Below are 18,665 nucleotides of genomic sequence, written 5' to 3' on the forward strand. Positions count from 1 at the left end.
ATCAGGACTTATCACAAACAAAAGCATACCAATATTGTATTCAAGTCTTTTGTTGTTTATTTTTTTCCTTTAGGTATTAGAATGAAAATGTAGCATTAAGTCTTCCACTGAAGTTTATAAAATATGTATTATTTAACCACATGACCAGAGGAGCTCCCTGAGGTAACCACTTATTAAGACAGTTCTTTAAAAATCACTATTATGGACCTAGCAGACCAGAACAGCTCCTTTGAAGCATTTCCAGACAATCCCACTTATAAATATTTAGCGTGATGCAAATTGAAAATATATTCTCACAATCCTTCAGAAAGGTAGTCACTAAATACAGCGACAGCTTTAGTCGCTTGGGATATTTTTCTCCCCGAGATTCCACCATCAGTGAGAGCATGCTATTGTCCTAGTTGCATACCAATTAATAAAATACAAATAATTTTCTTTTTCAACAAAAAAAAGAAGAACAAATTAAGTGGAAAACTCCCTTTTTTTCCTCTTTCCAATTTTCCCATCCCCAGATAAAAGCTTCCTGCATTTCCAGAGTCTTTTAAAAATTATTCCCTGGAAATCAGAGAAGTATTCTGCTCTGAAGCACAGCCCATTCTTGAATCTGATTAAAGAGCCTTTGGCTGCAGAGGTGTACAGGAATGAAACAGTTATTTAGTGAAGATATGCTACCTTCAGTGATGGAAAGGAATCTGTGGGTTAGAAGACCCCCTACAGTGCAAACTGCACGCATTAATAGTGTTGTGCCTCAGAAAACAAGACCCGGTGATAAAAGGACATGGAGATTACTGAGAATAGCTCCATCCTGCATCCGCAGCAAAAACCAGAACCAAGCGATGAAAGAGAACATGGGAATGGTGCTGAAGGAACGAATACAAAGGACTCTTCACCAGAAGAACAAACTGAAAGTCTACTGCAAAGTTGATTTGCTTCTATTTTGTGCTACTGCACATTAATTTTTTGGTTGCAGGAGAAAGAGCGTGGCTGCCCTAAAGTATATAATTTCTAGGCATTTTTGGCTTTCTTCACAGGTTTGTGAGTTGTTTTTTTTTTGGTGCAGCTTGAGATTTTTATCTTGCTCTTTGTACAGACTTGCTGCTGCTTTTCCATGGCTTTTCTTTCCTGTAGTGGATTTTTTTTTTTTTTTTTGGCAATAAAGAAACAAAAATATCAGTTTTTTGGTGCATTTGAAAATCAGTGGTTTACAATTAAGGACAATTAGGAGGTACTCCAATAAATAAGGAGCCACCAATGCACACAGATTTGCTTGCACTACTCCCATTAACTAGAAAGGGAATCATGGGGAATAGCAGCCAAGCACCTTTTTGAAAATTTGCTTCTGTATTTATACTACCATAAAGCAATCCCAGTGACCGAGCACAGTGGACCAGAGGCTGTTATTGGTAGAACAAGTCTGTACTACGCAGGATTAAACTGGGAGCTTTCACCTTGGATTCAAGTAACATCCAATCAAAGAATATAAAGCAAATAAGGTGACAATTGGCTGGCAATACACATGCAGCACATTTACTCTGCACCTTAGCTGTATGCCTGACCATTTTCCTGCACAGTTTGCTCTTCTGCCTCAAAAGCGAATGACAGAAGCTTTAATGATTTTTCAATATTGATCTGACAGCTGGTTCATGAGACCACACTGATAAATGAAATTTATCAGCCATTCAGGTCATTCTTACTTGATGAAGGGTCTGTTATCCTCATAGCTAAAGAATGCATAGACATAAAGACAAGAACACCAACATTAGAAATATAATGACATAGAGAATAGAGTTTACTGCTAGCTCCCCTCCCTTCTCCCACCAGCCATCACCAAAACCAAAGGTGGACTGGCACCAGGTGCACCTGGAACACACCAGCCAGCCTGGCTTGCTGCCCCAGGGAATTGAAACATGACTGGGAATGCTGCCTTAATGCACAGAAGCAGGCATCGCTAGCTGTGTGCTGCAGCTACTCCTCCTGGCCACCATACCACAGCTGTCAACGGACTTTGAGATACCTTTCAAATGACATGGCTGTCCCTGGAGAAGACAAGTTTTGAAACCCCAGCATAGCCACCACAGGCAGCTTTCACGTGCTCAAGGGGCAAAACTCCACCACACCTCCAGCCTGTGGTGCCGGAGCATGTTACAGGAGTATCTTTATTGCCATTTACTTTTCCAAAGTGGAGCTTCCAAGTTGTCACATTATGAATCAGACTGCAGCATTCTTAAGATAATGGCATCAGTAACTTCTAAAGCCCTGGGTGACAAGACATGGACCTACTTACTACCATTTCATGGGGAAGAGCAAAGAAAAACCTCTGCCAGGCAAGGGTGAAAAGCAGCTCACTGCAGTGATGAAGAAACCAAGCTGGATCACTCAGCTCCTGTCACCGTGGGTACACAAGATTAGTTGCAGCCATTTTCCATGGGGAGTCTCCCATACCTTCTGGGACAGGCTGTGTGCCTAACCCTGCCTGTGTGCCAGGTGACGTGCAACAACTCCCAGGCTTCCTCTCCCCACTGACATGGAGCTTTTGAACCTGTGATCCCCTGCAGAAACCCCCATGGGTGCCAGAGATGGAGGATGGCTCAATATGTTCATCTCATTACCCCTGTCAACACAGGCAGGGCCAGTCCATCCTGCTGAGACCTCCTTGGGTCAATACTGGCAACCTGCAGCTCTCCTACAATGCAAATAAATGAAATGAAGATATGAGACAATCTGGAGCTGTCAGGCCAGCAGCGTGGGCAGGAGCAGGGCCTGGATTTCTACTGTGTTCACAAGCATGCAGGTTTTATGGTAAAGACTTTACACTGAAAAGCAACCAGCACTAGATTATAAAAGTACAGAATTAGAATTGTTGCTGTTACTATCCAGACCTTCACAAAGTTTTTCAGCAACCCATAATAGCATTTCTTCAAGGCAGCTGAAGGTTCCATTTTATCTTTTCTACAGACAAAATGTAAAACTGGTAAACTTGGATCCCCTTTAAGCTTGAGGCTAACATCTCAAAGCAGCTCAGGAGAAAACCACCAAAAAGACCTTAGCAGTTTTTACCCAGTTTCCAACATGGATGTGTCCAGGACCCACTGCCCAAAGCAAACAGGTGCCTAAAGAAGTGAGATTTTCAAAGATGCCTAATTCCCAGGGGCCGTAGAATTTAGTGTCTTGTACCTCTCATGAAATACAATCCTTTTCATTTTAGCAACTCAAGTGCTGTAAGGAGCTTAACTCTTGTGTTAGCAACAATTTCTGACAAAAATTACTTCAGCATGTTTTGGTTTTTTTTACTACTGGTGAAGTCTGTGAAACCTATCAGTGCTGCAGTATTACTGTGTCATTATCTGCAATACATAAAACCTATCACTTAGACAAGAGAAAAGCCTTGGAAGAGCCTCAGTTCCCAGAAAAATGGAGGTGCTCACTGGAAAACTGAGATTATATTCACTAGTAGTAAAAGCAAGTAATAGTTGAAGCAGAAACTGATGTAAAATCTAGCCTAGCACAGCCTGAGATGCTGCATCTGAAGTGCTATCTCCAGATTTGGTTAAATTCATCCAATAGCTGGCAGTAAGTGATATAGCCCATTGCATTTAAATTATGTGACGCTGCTCCCCTCCCAAAGAGGAATTTATCCCTTAAAAGAACAGGTATTTAAGGTAGGTGGGGCTTCACCATTCCCTGAAGAATGGAGAAATACATTTCTCCACTGACTGCAGAGGAAACCTGAATGATGGCTTAGGTGGAGGCTCCACTTTCAAATACCTGAAGGTAAAAAGCTGATCTTTAGTGGCTGCATTATTCATTGAACCTGTGAAATCTTACCTCACCTCCCTTGTGTTTCTTTGCAGCCCAGATGATGGATAGTGGATGGTCTACCAAGCTGTATAAATACCTAATTCATTTTCTAATCTTAAAAAAGCCCTGACTTTACCTTCGGGCAAAGACTTCTTAAGGTTAATTACACATCATGTAAAACTCTTTCAAAATCTTGTTTAAGTTAGATGTCTTTCAATTTCCCAGAGTACCTTCTCCTTCAGTGATGAGAAAAGATTGTTCACATTACCTTCTATCTTCCTATATTTGGTCTATACTTCCAGACCAATACTTAAAAAAGAAAAAGTTTTTAAAATTAACTACTTATATCCTTGTTTTGATGCTTAAGGAATTTCAAAATCAATTCATCCTAAGCTCAGGAACCCCGTTTGCACTGCCTATCCTTTTAAAACCCCAAGAAACACCCTTTTGTCATCAGGAGACCGAATTGCTGGGATATACATGGATAGCCCAAAACAGTTACAGACAATCTGCAACTTATATGAAACAAATGACTTTCCTGTATCTGGATTAGCAATACCATGAAATGCTAAAGCTTTCACTTTTTCTGCAGCAGGAAAAGCAAGTCAAGAATTTACCCTCACACGAATATTTGTTCCAAAATGCTGCTGAACAGAGAAACTCTGTTTTCAGAAAGCAGCTATTCAGCTCTCATTTAAAAAGCATAATGGCTGGTGTTCTTATGCTTTGAAAAGAGCTTTTTCTTTTGTGTTTTAATTTAACAAACTGTAGTTTTGAGCCACATTTAGAGTAATCCTAGGTCTTTAATAAAACTCTACATAACTAATTGACTTTACATATTATCATTTTTACAACCTTTTACAGTTTAACTTTACTTAACTTGAATTTATCTCTCTTTTGACAATTCCAAGTATTTCCCCATCTGTATGATAGCAGGAAAAGGCTCAGTAAGCACATGGACTGATGCCTTGGGCCCCAAAATAACTGTTTGGATAGCAAGGAAAAACACCACAGTGAGTATACAGGACCTTTAGTAGCTGTTAGGGGTGATGAAACCCAACTAAAAACAGATGGATGATGTGCCCCCACAAAAGCATTCAGAAAGACCCATGGAATTAATTTTAACATGGTGCAAATAAAGCAGAGAGGCAGATGTTTCCTGCAGGCAAGCAGGAGGGAAACACAAAATAAAGTGTGCTATTGTGTCTCCCCACTGCCTGCCAATATGAAGTAGTAGGGATGTTGTGCTTGCTTTTTTTTTTTTTTTTTTTTTTTTAATTTCAAGGATTAGGAAAGATTGATTTATTGATGGAGTTGGAAAGGCCAGCACTCCCCTCATAAAGCAAACGGGTTCATCGTTAATTAGTGAAGAAGCATCTTCATGGCGAGAAAAATCAATAGCAAGCAATAAAAGAGTGCTTAAAGGATTTTGCCTTTGCATTTCGTGACAAAGTTACCACCTTGATGGCATGAAGCCAAATGACTTCCTAATCTCCTTCCTTAGGCTGCTGGTGTTCATCACACAGCCTTCCAAGTCATTTACCATTCTCATCTTCTGGTTCCCGCACTGTCTTTGCCAGTAGGTGGCCAGTCCCCTCAAGACATCGGTAACCATCTCAGGGGTCAGTGAGCCTGCCACAGATTCATTTGCAGGAGAAACTCCTGCCTTTACATGCCTTGAAGATCTGTAAATGTTCAGGCTTTACCACCTGGCATAAGGGTGATTTTATATATATTGAAAGCCATAGCCACTTTTGATTTCCACCCCTAGATCTGCAAATATTATTCAGACAAATGAGGCCAAACCTTTCTTGGCCCTATGTGATGCCTAAGCCTATAATTTGGGGCAACCAGTAGCTAGACTTTTCTGCCAAAGGCAAAGCATCATCCCTTTCTGCTCAACTCACCCAGGGAAGTCATGTCCTGCTTTCTCAGACTTGTCCTTAATTATTGCAATTGGAGTTAAGTTCACCTCATTTTCTGTAAGTAATTAATTACCTTCAGAATTGCTTACCCTGTTTATTTCCTTCCTCCTCACTTTGCAAAGGCATGGCACAATTATTCAAGCCACACTGATGTGTAACCACGTATCTAATTGTTTCCACACTATATGGATTCAGCAAAGCCTTTAGACACATTTGTATTATCCAAATAGCACCAGCAGGGCTTGCTGACAAAGTGCTTAAAATGCATGGCCTTTTAAAACAATAATCATGATTTATGGGTTCACAGAAAGATTGTAGGTATTAAATATCTTCCAGGACACTCTCTCAAATCAATAATCACTGATTGATTTTTTTTTTTGTTTTTTTTAGATTCAGAAAGGACAATACATCTCAGTGGGTGCTTTACAATCACCATTCAACATTAACACAACCATCACAAAAACATAGGTAAACAACCAAACCCCCAAATCAAAACAATCAGGTATCAACCAAACTCTCCTGTGAAAAACTCAAACAGCAGCAGATTGCAACAAATGAAATCAGATGCTGCCATCAACATCTCTGTGGGAAAAGGCACGCAGACAAAAGTGCAGTCTCAGATGTTTTTCCAGCACTGGCAGGGTTTCTGACTCTGAGGTGCTCATAAACTCAGCCCTTGGGCAAAATATAAATGTGCCATACCTTTTCTTGGTAGGAAGCTTGTACATAATTTGTTTTGTGCCAACTCCGAGTGGTGTTTCTGGGTTTGCTTTAGGCTGCCTGTTCAATTTGCTCATGCAGAGATGCAGATGAAGGTTACATAGGAGCAGCACTGAGTTAACCAGGGGACTCAATGGCACAGTGCTTTCTAACACCGGATCCAGGGAGATCCGAGACAACTCTTGGCTTGCTCAGCCTGATAAAGAGAAGGCTGAGGGAAGACCTTACAACTGTAGTTGCAGTTTCCTCATGAGGGGAAGAGGAGAGGCAGGCACTGATCTCTTCTCTGTGGTGACCACTGACAGCACCAAAGGGAATGGCCAGAAGTTGTGTTGGGGGAGGTTTAGCTTGGATATTAGGAAAAGGTTCTTCATCTGTAGGGTGTTTGGGCACTGGAACAGGCTCTCCAAGAGTTGTGGTCACAGCACCAACCCTGAGAGAGCTCAAGAAGCCTTTGGAAAATGCCTTTTGGTGTTCTTCTGTGTAGAACCAGGAGCTCGACTTCAATGATCCTCAAGATATTCTATAAATCTATGATTCATTGACCATCAGGCTGTGAAGACACGGTACTCTCTCTAAAGGCCATATGAAACACATAGATCGTGGCCTGAGCTCTGGGACAATGAAAATGAGGGAAGACGTTTCTAATGCCCAGCTCAGTGCTCCATGGCTAATATCTAAACTTTGCAGAGGGGGAGGTTTTCCAAAGGAGGAAAAAGGTATTCCTCATCTTCCAAAGTGCCCAGATAATTTGGTTATCCTTGCAAAACACTCCTCTTAAGCTTTTTGGTGACAGAGAATGTGCTGTCTGCATGTCCCAAGCATTCTTTAAACACACTTGCTTCTCATCCAAGTTTATGCAGACCCAAACATTGGCTCGGGAGTCCTCTTGGTTCCCTAGGATCAGATCATCCTCTCCATGGATGATACCTCTCCAGAAGCCATCCCTGGAGCTGCTGTGCTCTGACCATGCTGTCCCCAAAAGTCAGAGGAGTCCAAAAATGCTGCATATAGCACATTTAGCTGAGTGGGAAGGAGAGATTTTTCAACACCCTCTTCCTGAAGAGCCCACTCAATTCATCTTCCTATTTTGTTAGTAGGGCTGTATGAAAATCTTTTTAAAGAGAGTTCATTCTGTATAGGCACTGTTTTACTTAAGTTATAGCTAATGTCCAATCAGGATATGGGTGCATGAAAATTTCCTCTCCACACCTGCTGCTCCTAACAGGGAGTGTTCATGCTGCCAGACTCTCAGCCCTTACTGCACAAATCTGAGAACTCAGAAGATAAAGGAATGGACCTTTTGCACCTAGATGCTGTGTTGGGCAAGCTCTCAAGAACTGGATCCTCTCATTGTACTGTGTCCTCCCTCTGCACTCCCAAGCAACCACAAACCCAGAGGTAATGAGGGATTGAAGTGTTGCTGCTGCAAGTCCAGTCTCCTGGGTGAACACAAAGCAATATTCAGTTCCAGACCCTTTGTCATCACAAACTATTTCTAAGTTGGATCATTTTATGATTAAACAAGGAAGATCTGGAAAACAATAGAGGATCTTAAATCTCCATAGAAAAAGCTGGAATAATCCTTATTGTCTCCTACTTTGTTTTGTTTCTAGAATGGCTAGAACAAAGCACAAATTAATCTTCCATTAGTCAAAGCATACCTGCTACAAATGATTGCTCTTCATTGGTAATGTAAGCTCTTCGTATCAAAGGAGAAAAAAAAATCTTCCATTTTCAAAAGTCTAACTCATTTCCCACTGCACCAAACTCAGTATGTTTACTTTTTTCTGCATTTCAATCAGGTGAGTAAATAAAACTAGACTGGTAAACCTCTGTTCCTGCCAGCACAATACCACTGTGTTGAATCAAGGATTTAAATTAAACATTTCTGCAGATGATTTTTGGAAGTTCTATTTAACCTTTGTTTTCAATTTTCTACCTAACTCAGTTCTTTTTTTTTTTTTTTTTTTTTTTTTTATGGCTTAAGCAAACCCACAGGACTGAAACAACAAGCTAATCTGGGGGCTAGGATTAGTCATGTCTCTTTAAATAAAATACATATGTTGAAGCATGAAAATGAGCAGATAATCACTTACACCCATACAACATATGGGGAGAGCAGGCTATGGTAACGGTTTTAAAAGAGGCATATCTTCAAAAGGGGCTCCTCAGTTTTGTGGCTGGTGCTCCCCATCCTTCAACTCCCACAACCTGGGCCAGACTCCCTGAAAGAGCCCAGACTGAGCTTTGCAAGGTTTTATATAGTAATAATCTAGGTTAAATCTTAACGTTTGGCTCCTACTTTTGGCTGTTAAGCTGTGCATTCTAAAATTTATTTCTTGCAAGCCTTTGAGTAAAAGACTTCTATGGAAAAAAAAAATACAAATAAAGGAGTATGGTGTGAGTTTTGTTTCCACTCAGAAACTTGAAAGAACACACACGATTTTGTTTAGTCATTAATTCAGGGTTGTGTGCCTTTAGCTGTGGCCACTTGAAACTTCCATGGCAGCCAGCAAGCTGAGCAGGGCTCGTTTTGGTCATCTGAGGATTGATTTCTGAAGGCTGCAATGCAGGACATTTTTGCTTTGTCCCCATTAATGGAATTTGAGCGTGTGTTCTGGTGAATCCGGTCACAATGCTTAAAAACATCATCTACTGTGCGCTCAGAATAGATGTTTTTCTAGGGAATTTCATGGTTTTGACATAGTGCTTATTCTTTCATTGTGGAAGATGGGATGTGAGCAGATTTCCACAAGAGGAAGAAAACTGCAGCACAACTGCAGTGATTAATGCCAGGATTAAACTATCTCAAGGTCCCTAATTAACAGTGCCTCTTTAGCAACAAAAGTGCTCCCAGCTAAGACCCTGGCCTCCCTGTCTGAAGGAAAGAAAATTAAATTTCCAGGATGACTTTCAGGTGAGTTTCTACTGCACTAAATGACTTTTTTCCAACAAACCCAGGACTACAGCCTCACACGCTCCTCTTTGAAGGGGTCCCCACATGTTGTGCTTTCTAAAGAGCATGCAGGTGGCCTATGGCACAACCCAGGCTATACCCTGACTAAACCAATTAACACAATAAAATGGGACAAAAAGGGAAACAAACTGGCAAAGTCCTTTGCCTCTTGCCTGCCTTCTCTTGGGTCTGCAACTGCTCTTGGCAGCTACAGCTGATGTGTTGCTCTTCCAAAGTAAACAAAATAAAATCTCGTTGCCACATACTACAACATAGAAGAATGTCAGGAAGTCTGGTCTGGCCTGGGGAAACACTAACAGACTCAACCACAGCCAGGCAGCACCAGGGAGAGAAGGGATGGATGCCTGTGGAAACTTCAAAGGAAAGGTAGTATCTGTAAGGAAGAAAAAATGATGGCTTCTGGTCTCTCCTGAGAAAGATCCTCTCCCCTCCAGCCATTTGGAAAAGTCCACTGTAACTTCAGGTGCAGCAGCTCCTCGACCCCCATTGATGAACCCTCTTAATCTGCTTGTAGGACTTGCCTTTTGTTAGCTGAATGCCTGCTCTCCCCTCCCAATTTTCCAGCAGTTTTCCGTGTCATTAACTAATGAGCCCCACACAGTGCACAATGAGAGACTGCACCAAAGACAAGAGCTCAGATTTCACTATATATCCTCAAGAGTGCATCTGGATTACCATCAGTGTAGCTCCTCTTTTTTCCCCTTCACTATAACCACAATGATTTGAATAAGCAGCATTTAAATGGCTGCAGCACAAGCACTGCACTGCCACACAATGCAAAGGCGTCACCTGAAACCCTGTTTTGCACAGAGAATGGTGGTTAAGCATCTGGAAATGGGGATGGTTTGTTGTGCTGCAGCATCTGCCATGGGTCGGATGGAAACCTGGTGTGCAAGCTGCCACAGTACACACCTGACCACCTGGAAAGGAGATGATGGATGGAAAATAGAAGAACCGTGCTGGACTATTCACATATAATGTATTTTTCATTGTCACATGAGTCTTCCTACGGGAATGTGAATATGAAGAAGATCCAGTGTAGTCTTGTCTGTGACAATCTGAGACATTTTGCACATCCAGCATCTTCCTGGCACAATGGAAAAGCACAAAGGAGAGCCTCTGGGCTGCTCAGCTCCAGAAATCACTCAACACAACAGCAACCTCTGGTAAAACAGCCTCACAGCTGCTCTGAAGAATTCCAGCTGCTAACACATCCTCATGAGGAGCCATCTGCTAGCAAGAGTGCATCAATACTGTGCTGATATGCCTACAGTTTCCACCTCACAGGCTACAGGTGCAAGCAGCACAGCAGGCTTTCGCCATCCAAAAAGTTTATGTAGTCCCTGGCTTGAAAGATGTGCCTTCCCTGCAAGCTTGTAAAGGCTGGGGGAATCAATCTTCCAAAACCACGCCTTCCTGGGTACATTTGTTGACAGCAAATTAGTTTGTGCTCAAGAGCCTTTTTGTGCACCCTTTGCATGCCATTTTTAGCCTCAGATGGGCCAGGAGTGAGATACAAGTGATGTATGCAGAGCTGCCCAGGACTAAACAACGCTCCTCTCTGCCCATCTCTGCTCACCTGTGCTTGCCAACAAGCCACACACAGATGAAAGAGGAATGGCCACAGTGGACTTCAAGCACCCAGAAAAAGCCATTGTAAAAGGCTGGGAAGGAAAATCCCCCTCCCAGTCTGTGTTTGGGGAGGCATGGTGAGAAGCTACACACACCACCCAAGAGGTAGCTGTTTGGGCATTCTGGTCTGTGTCACTTCCTACTAAAGAGATCTTTAAAGGGCAGAAGAGCACCCCATTCTGGATGAATCCTTAAACATTCTGTGTAAATATACTGAAGGAAGACATCAAACAGAACTTTTTCATAAGGGCCCAGGTAAAAGCATGCTACTTTTGAGGATAGTACCTCTTATGAAAAGGAAGCCAATATCTTCCTGGCATCAGTGGCAGGCACAGAAACTCTTGCAGCTCTGAACAACATATCCCACATACACAGGCTCACATTTTTTCCTGGCTACATGCCTCAAAAGCAGGACTAGAGCACGAATCTTGCTGTCTCAGTGGGCACAACCCACTGAACTGGCACAGTAGCAACCTGTCATATAAGGAGGATGCCACTGGCACAGGGTGAAGGACCCACATATGTAGTTACCCTACTTCTCTCGTGAAAGACTGGGCTAAGCTAGAAAAGTTAACAAGGACAAAAATAAACCAGCTCTGTACTCATTAAATCTCTTGCTGGGTAAGCCCTGGGTAACCAGTGCCCCACCGCAGGAATAGCACAATCTCCCATGCTGGCACAATAATCCAGGGACTGTTCCTGAAGGTTAGGGAAGTTTATTTTTACAACTTTGCACAGTACCTACAAATCTATCAGCCACACAACATCTGGTTCAGGCACTGCCCTTTGAATAGTTTTTCTGTTGGTGCAGTAATTAAAGGTATCCCAGGTGACACCTGATCCCTTATCAAGTTCATTAATTTAAGTGGAGTTATTTGGCTCTCTATTTTCTATACTTCATAATGTATTTCTAACCTTTAAAGTGACATAGGCAAGGACCAGATTGCAGGGGCGCTTATTAACAGCCTATTAAAATATTTTATGGCCTTTATTTTTACGTTGCCATAGGGAATCAAATATTTTGCTGTTGTTAAACAGGCTCAGGATTTATGTTGCGAGAGCTTCACCACAGCCTAACACAGAGTAATGCTAATAAATGAGCTGGGAGAACAAGCTCTCATTCAGCTCTCCATGTGCTGTAAAACTGTTACATGCAGACGGCAGCAAGGGGCCCTCCAATGCAGGCCCTCGGTTTGATTTGTTTTATTAAATATGAACTGATACAAGAAGATGCAAGGCTCTGAGACCTGGGTGCCTTTTTACTAACCCTGTACACCCATGGAGGGTGGCTCAGAAAGGATCTTTGTGGTCCCTTGTGAAATAAATGTTCTGTGGCTTTTCATTCCAGAACTGCTGTAACACATTCATGTTTTGCAACTGATTTAGAGCCAATGACTGTGCAGGAAGACCACGATCTTACCTGCAACTATGATCGTATGTAGAAGACAACTATGATCTTACTAAAAACTTTTCTTGAGATTGCAAGCCCCTTTCTTCCCTAGGAAACCTCCCTCCAAGGTGAATTCCCCTCTCTGTTACAAATCTGCACTTCCTCCTAACTCAAGCACATCCAACACTGAGACAACACATGTCTTGAATTTAGAGAGCTAATGATGGCCTGCTTAGGTATTCAGAAATTACAATCAAGTCTGTTCTGAAATGTTTGGTTTGATAAACTTCCTGGGGTGAGTCTGGGGTCTTCCCGAGTTTATATTATGTTGTTCTTATTTTCTCAAGCATAAAAAGTAATTTGTAATGAAGCAACACATTTGGAAGAGTATCAGCAACATACTTAAAAGTATTTTAATTGCTTGTGTTTTCAAAACATTTTAATGAAGTCAAATCAGGAATAGACACTCATCTGCCAAAGAACCTATAAAATATTTTACAATGACATTATAATTGATGCAACTGGTTGTATAAATTCCTGGCATTTTAAACAAAGATACTAGAGATTAGCCCAAGAAGATTATTCAGTAAGCATTTATTATTTCTGCTTTAATATAAGGGTTTTGTTGTTTTTCTTCTTCCCAGTTTTTAATTTAAATGTCATACTGTAAGATAATTTTGTGTGGGTTACCTTAGAGAGACTGTTCTCAGCGAGTAATCCCATAGCACTAATGCATGACAAGTAGCCATATTAATAAATGTTATTAAATGTACCATGCCTTTAATGCCTCATCCAAGACCAAATGACAGACTATCTTTCTGGGATCAATCCTGGACATCCAGGAGGGATTGCTCCTCTAATTTCATTTTATAGCAGAGTAATGGCAGGAGAAATTGAGGCTCCTTGCAGAGCAGGCTCCCTACCACCTGGGCAAACGAGGGCTCTGAGGGTTTCTGAGCTCACTGGGGTCTCTTGCATTTGTGCAGACTCCAGTTCCCTTTCCTCCCAACCCTTGAGGGAGAAGCTGTACCTAAGGAACTAAAACTTCACCCAAAGGACCATGCCAGGTCATGGCACAGCAATGGGACTGCAAGCCTTGCCTGCTGAGAAAGTTTTTTGGGGGGGGCCCTGACCTGGTTTAAATTAAAGCTGCATCTGCAAGAGCAGCTCAGCAGTAAGAACAGCAGCGTTGCTGAGAGCTGCCTTGCAAGTGTGCAATTCAGACATCCTCTAACAAGCTCCCCTTATGCCTGCTCTCCCTTTCCTACCGTGAAAGAGAGGAGAGCCCACTTCAAGCCATGTTGCATCACGCCCTCCTTTCCTGGGTGAGCAGTAAAGCGCTGAACTCCCAACAATTTCCTCCTCCTGAAGCTCCTTAGATAGTTTTATTAATTAGCAGGCTCCCAATCTTATCATGCGCTGCACCTGAAATCTGGCTTGTGTTTTTGAAAAGAGTAATTAAAGCCAGAGGTAGTTGAATAAACAGGCACTGACAGAAACTAAATACTCTACCAATATAATGAAGCAGCTTGCTAGACAGTAAGATGCCCAGGCTCAGATGTTAACCCAGTACAAGGGCAAAACATGCTTTGGCTGGCAAGCATATCCACCTGCTGATGTGGGCACCCCCTGGTAAATCCTCAATAACTTTGCTGAAAGCACTATCAGACTCTGGAGGAGAATTTGGGTCATGGAATCTGTCAGGGGCCAAAACAAACAGAAAACAAGTAAGGCAGCTGCCCTCAGAGCACACAAAAGTTGTAATAATCAACAGTTTCAACACCTTCCCTGTAGAGACTGCAATAATTAGCTGGTAATTATTGGGCACAATTTCCTTTACTTAGACTAGAAGGTTACCTGCTTCAAGGGCAGAAAATGTAGCTTTGCCTCCTTCATGGAAAATTGAACTGAAAATGCCAACAATTGCAGCCAAATCCCAGTATAGTGCTTCATCATCAGCCACTTGGTATCTTTTAGAAACCACTCTACAGTGCTGGTTAGCACTGCTGCTGGCAGAGCTGGCTCCCCTGTTTCACACCTCAGAGGAATGAGGGAATAAACAGGAAAAGACTGAAACAGGCAGAGAAAAACCACTTACTTGATATTGTCAAGACATCCAGATTCAGGTTTCAGTATGGCAGTATGATGAAACATTTTATAGAGAGCAATCCCAAGGAAGATGACATTAAGCTGTAATGGAGGGGGAAGAAAAAAAAAAAGGATTATGTGACACAGCACAACATGATGGGGAAAAAGTCAGCTCATTCTCTGTAACAGATGGGTTACTGTAGGAAATTAGCTCATGGTACAGCTTTATAGTGACTGAATCACAGAAAATTTCTAAGCATTTTATAAGGTAACCTGGCCTGTAGATTACAGGACTGGTGATGCCACAGCCTTGCCACAGCCTTATCACAGCTGTGGCACTACTGATACAAGGCTGGTTCTAACCTCAACTGAAGTGCTTCAAAGAACATTGTGGAAAATTAAAAATAATTGCTGTAAGGGCTTCTCTGTGTCTGAGATGTGTACAGTCGTGAAAAATCACTCCATGCATCTTACTAAGGCAGCCCCATTGTAATGAAGCATAAAAGCATCTTTTTTTCTGTGAATACACCTTTTAAACACATTGTAATGGGGCAGATGGGCAGGGAAATCACAACTGATGCTTAGCACAATGCAAAGTTGAAAAATAAAAATAAAAAAGGGTTTGATTTGTTCTGTAAAAGATGCGATAGTGTTTCCATGCCTCAGCGGCGGCCAATTCCTGGAAAGGAGTTTCCCAAAAAGCCAGTCTAGGATTTGAGACATAATCAAAAAGGGAAGATATCTTTTTATAAATGAATTGCTTAAGGGAAAAAAACCCCTCTATAGTAGTAGTTGGTGGCATGGCCCCCTTCCTGATGTGCAAGGCTGCTGAAATGGCTCCCAAGTTGCAGGAGAAGCAGAAGAAGCAGAGACAATGTCTGCATTGAAGTGAGAGCGCCTGGTTTTCTGCGCTAGCCAAACTGTAGCCTAGTCAAAACAAAGGATGGTTTATATAAGCCATATTGTAGCGATTAAAGTATAAGAAAAGAAAACTCCAGCTGTCTCTAAAGTTGGGTTCTCTACCTTGTTGCTGTGTTAGCTGATATGCTGGCAATATGCTAAACATGAAGTCACACAAGTTTCAACGTCTGCTGGTTAGGAAAAACCCTCATCGAACTTCTTTTCCAGTTTGGACTTTTGGACTTTTCTTCATCCCCCCTCCCAATTTTCTTTTCTTTTTTTTTTTTTGTTTTTGTTTTTGGGGTTTTTTTTGTTTGTTTTCGTTTTTGTTTTTGCATTATCAATGCAAAACTTCACTCTTGAATTCAAAAAGGGTGTGAGCAGTGAGTGGCATCAAAACAGTTTGGCACTTCTAAATGTCCACTCGTAGAAACCAAACTCTGCAAGTGCCCATTCTGAAGCTCTCTGGTCCATTTTGATCAAGTATTTTGCAATGCCAAGAGCCTCTCATAATGAGGGTCTAATTGCTATGCCAGGTAGGGTCAAAGAAGAACATGCCTTCCTCAAATTAATCTGTGTAAATTAAAGATAAAGAGAAAAGGGACAGCAAAAGTTTTATTTCTTGACCTGAGAGACGGAGTAGTTAATTAGGAGTTCTTACCATAATTATCAAGGTCGCCGGTCCTATAAAGCTCCAAATGAAGTAGGTGTCAAGTCGGAGCCAACATCTGTAATGAAACACAGGGGAAAGAAGGCATTCAAGGACTGCACCCAGGACATACATCAAGAGTGAGCGAGTGACAGAGAAGAATGTGAGCTGCATAACACGCCGGTGGGAGACAGGAAATATTACATTGCTTGTTCATTTAAATGCTGAATTATGTGCCCAATTTCTGACAGCGCTATTGATGGAGTAAGATAATTACCTCTAGAGGAAGCAGGGAGAAAATGGCACAAGGCTTTCTGCATCTGTTGGAAAAACTCCTTAAACTGTGGGTCTTTTTAAGGAAGGGGTCTGATGAACATCCACAGAGAAACCAAAGTTTCTCTGATGCAATGCAAGCTGTCTGTCAGCTGTCAAGCAAGATGACATTTCTCTAGCAAATACATCAGAGAAACTTTGGTGCAAACAGGAAGCATGAATTGGATAACAGAAGGCTGAGGTTTAATTAGGTTCAGCAACTTCCCCTTTAAAGTGTTTTATTTCCCTGAACCTCCTGAGTATTTTGTTTCCACTAATGTTTCCAGGGTTGCATATGGTCTGCGCTATCACAAGAAGTTGATTCATGGCCTAAAACTAAATTATTAATCGCTTAATTTCAACCGCATTTAATACTCCCCACATTTTTTAAAGCCCCTGGGAAATTACATTTCCATTCCTAGTTCATTCCAGGCGACAGGAAGATAAAATGGAAGTGACTCGTTACAAGACAGACAAATGTAAATTCTAAGAAAGTTTCACATGATGTTTAAAATAATAGTATCTTGTCGTCTTTGCAATGCTGCAAATCACAGTTCCGTTTATACACAAAGCACTGAGAAAGCATAAAACCACTCTTATACTAAACATCCGACATAATTTCATGATTAGGCAAGTGACAGGAACTGTATATATGAATTTATCAGGGTGGTGGAGATAGCAATTCTCACAAATGACAGCTCTAGTGTATGTGCCTAATGTTTTTTCCCTTCCAATGGACTTTGCAACAGGCAGAAAGGTCTGTGCCAGCAGCCTCATGGGAGATGATCAGCAGGAGATGCCTGATGAGAGAATAAAGCATGCCCTGAACCTCTGTGAATGGGAGAAGCCAAAATACGAATAAATTCAAATATGCAGAGAAAACTTCTCATTTTCCTTCCTGACCATATAAATTTCAGGTCTCAGCGGTGGAGATGTATTGATATATATACACACACTCATAAGGCTATTTGTCACAAATTAAAATACTGTCACTTCCGTAACTGTCATTCCTGAACTGCCTCTGCAGTTGCTCATCCAGAATCTTCACATGATAGCAGCAAAATCTTAATGTGAGAGGCAAACGGAGGCTTTCAGAGCGATTGCTGGGAAATTTTGTTTCCTCCGTGGCTGCTGAAGTTCAAGGTGATTTAGAGGCATCTGGTAGTGGAACAACGTGAGTGACTCGAAACTACTTGAGTCTGATTCCCTATAGGAAAAGCTTTATGTCATCATGACATCTGTGTATCACCCATAATAACATCTGAAATGTCACCCAATTGCAACTAGATTTGACAAAGGAATAGAGATTTCAAGGATAATGAAGTCCCTGTAAAAAGTGCCCCCCCATTCCTAAACAAGGATGTCCGCATAGCAGCAGCTCACATATTTACACGGTGTTTCAGACTTTATATCTACCCCATCCCTCTCAGGAAAAATGAGTATCTGGTGCTTATGCCTCAGCTGCTGCATATAAATCACAGAATACGCAGCCCCATCACTTTTTTTCTACTGATAATGAGTGCTGGTGTGTGGGAGAGGACTCAGAGGGTTGTGGGGATTTTTTTTTTTTTTAATGAAAATATTTTGAACTTTTTTTTTTGACAGTTTAACATTTAAAACAACTCCCAGCCCCTGCTGCTCAGAAGTTGGGAGCACTGTATTTTAGTCACTACCAACTTGGTTTTCCTTCAGCATAAAGAGTGACCTGGATCTTGGAAAGGGGGAAGAGGAAAAACATAAACCCTCTCTTTTCTTCTTGAAGCATGGTGATCACCTTTCAGTCACATCTAGTGCAGCTGGTTTTGAATGCATATCGGTTGGAACATAGGGAAAATACTAGGGAAAGCTGAAATACAGAATGAGCAAAAGAGCAAAGCAACTGGTACCTTTTCCAGACAGCAAAAACAATGAAATTTTCCAGCCCACTTCCCTAAAATATTTGTCTCTTCATTTGTAGAAAACAACTGAATGACAAGAGACAGATGCTGCTGAGAAACAGGTCCTGCCATCAGGATAAGTGGGGGCAAGGAATGGAGCAAAAGAAGCCCTAGGAGAGATGGCTTCACCTAAGCTGGAGCAAGCTTGTGAAAACAGAGAAGGCTTTTTTTAGGCCTCTGCGCACTTCAAAAAATGCAATGTCATTTTTTATTTGTTTGAATAGAAAATTTGCCTTTCTATGAAATTGCGTATAATACTCACTCTTGGGGGACAAAAAAAAAAAAATGGGGTTTTTGGTGGTCATTAGGAAGAGGTGAAACTCTGAACCTGTTT

The 18,665-nt window shown here is 41.6% G+C and overlaps 1 protein-coding gene across 28 annotated transcripts in view; it reads right to left on the bottom strand.

Moving 5' to 3' along the window:
• Positions 1 to 18,665, bottom strand: part of ADGRL3 (adhesion G protein-coupled receptor L3) — a 490,120-nt gene that overhangs the window by 40,206 nt on the left and 431,249 nt on the right. For 20 of the 28 annotated variants that reach the window (XR_010998235.1, XR_010998234.1, XR_010998236.1 and 17 more), the window contains 3 exons: positions 16,095 to 16,161; positions 14,544 to 14,635; positions 1,695 to 1,721 (listed from right to left, as the gene is read on the bottom strand). Coding sequence is in view for 25 of the 28 variants with exons in the window: in XM_068187649.1 (XP_068043750.1) it covers positions 1,695 to 1,721; positions 14,544 to 14,635; positions 16,095 to 16,161 (186 nt within the window). In the remaining 3 variants the exon portion in view is untranslated. The remainder of the gene's footprint in view (positions 1 to 1,694; positions 1,722 to 14,543; positions 14,636 to 16,094; positions 16,162 to 18,665) is intronic. The other 8 variants (XM_068187633.1, XM_068187636.1, XM_068187643.1 and 5 more) reach the window with 1 other exon arrangement.

The sequence above is a fragment of the Anomalospiza imberbis genome, chromosome 4 (genome assembly GCF_031753505.1).
Source record: "Anomalospiza imberbis isolate Cuckoo-Finch-1a 21T00152 chromosome 4, ASM3175350v1, whole genome shotgun sequence".
In the NCBI taxonomy this organism is placed as follows: domain Eukaryota; kingdom Metazoa; phylum Chordata; class Aves; order Passeriformes; family Viduidae; genus Anomalospiza; species Anomalospiza imberbis.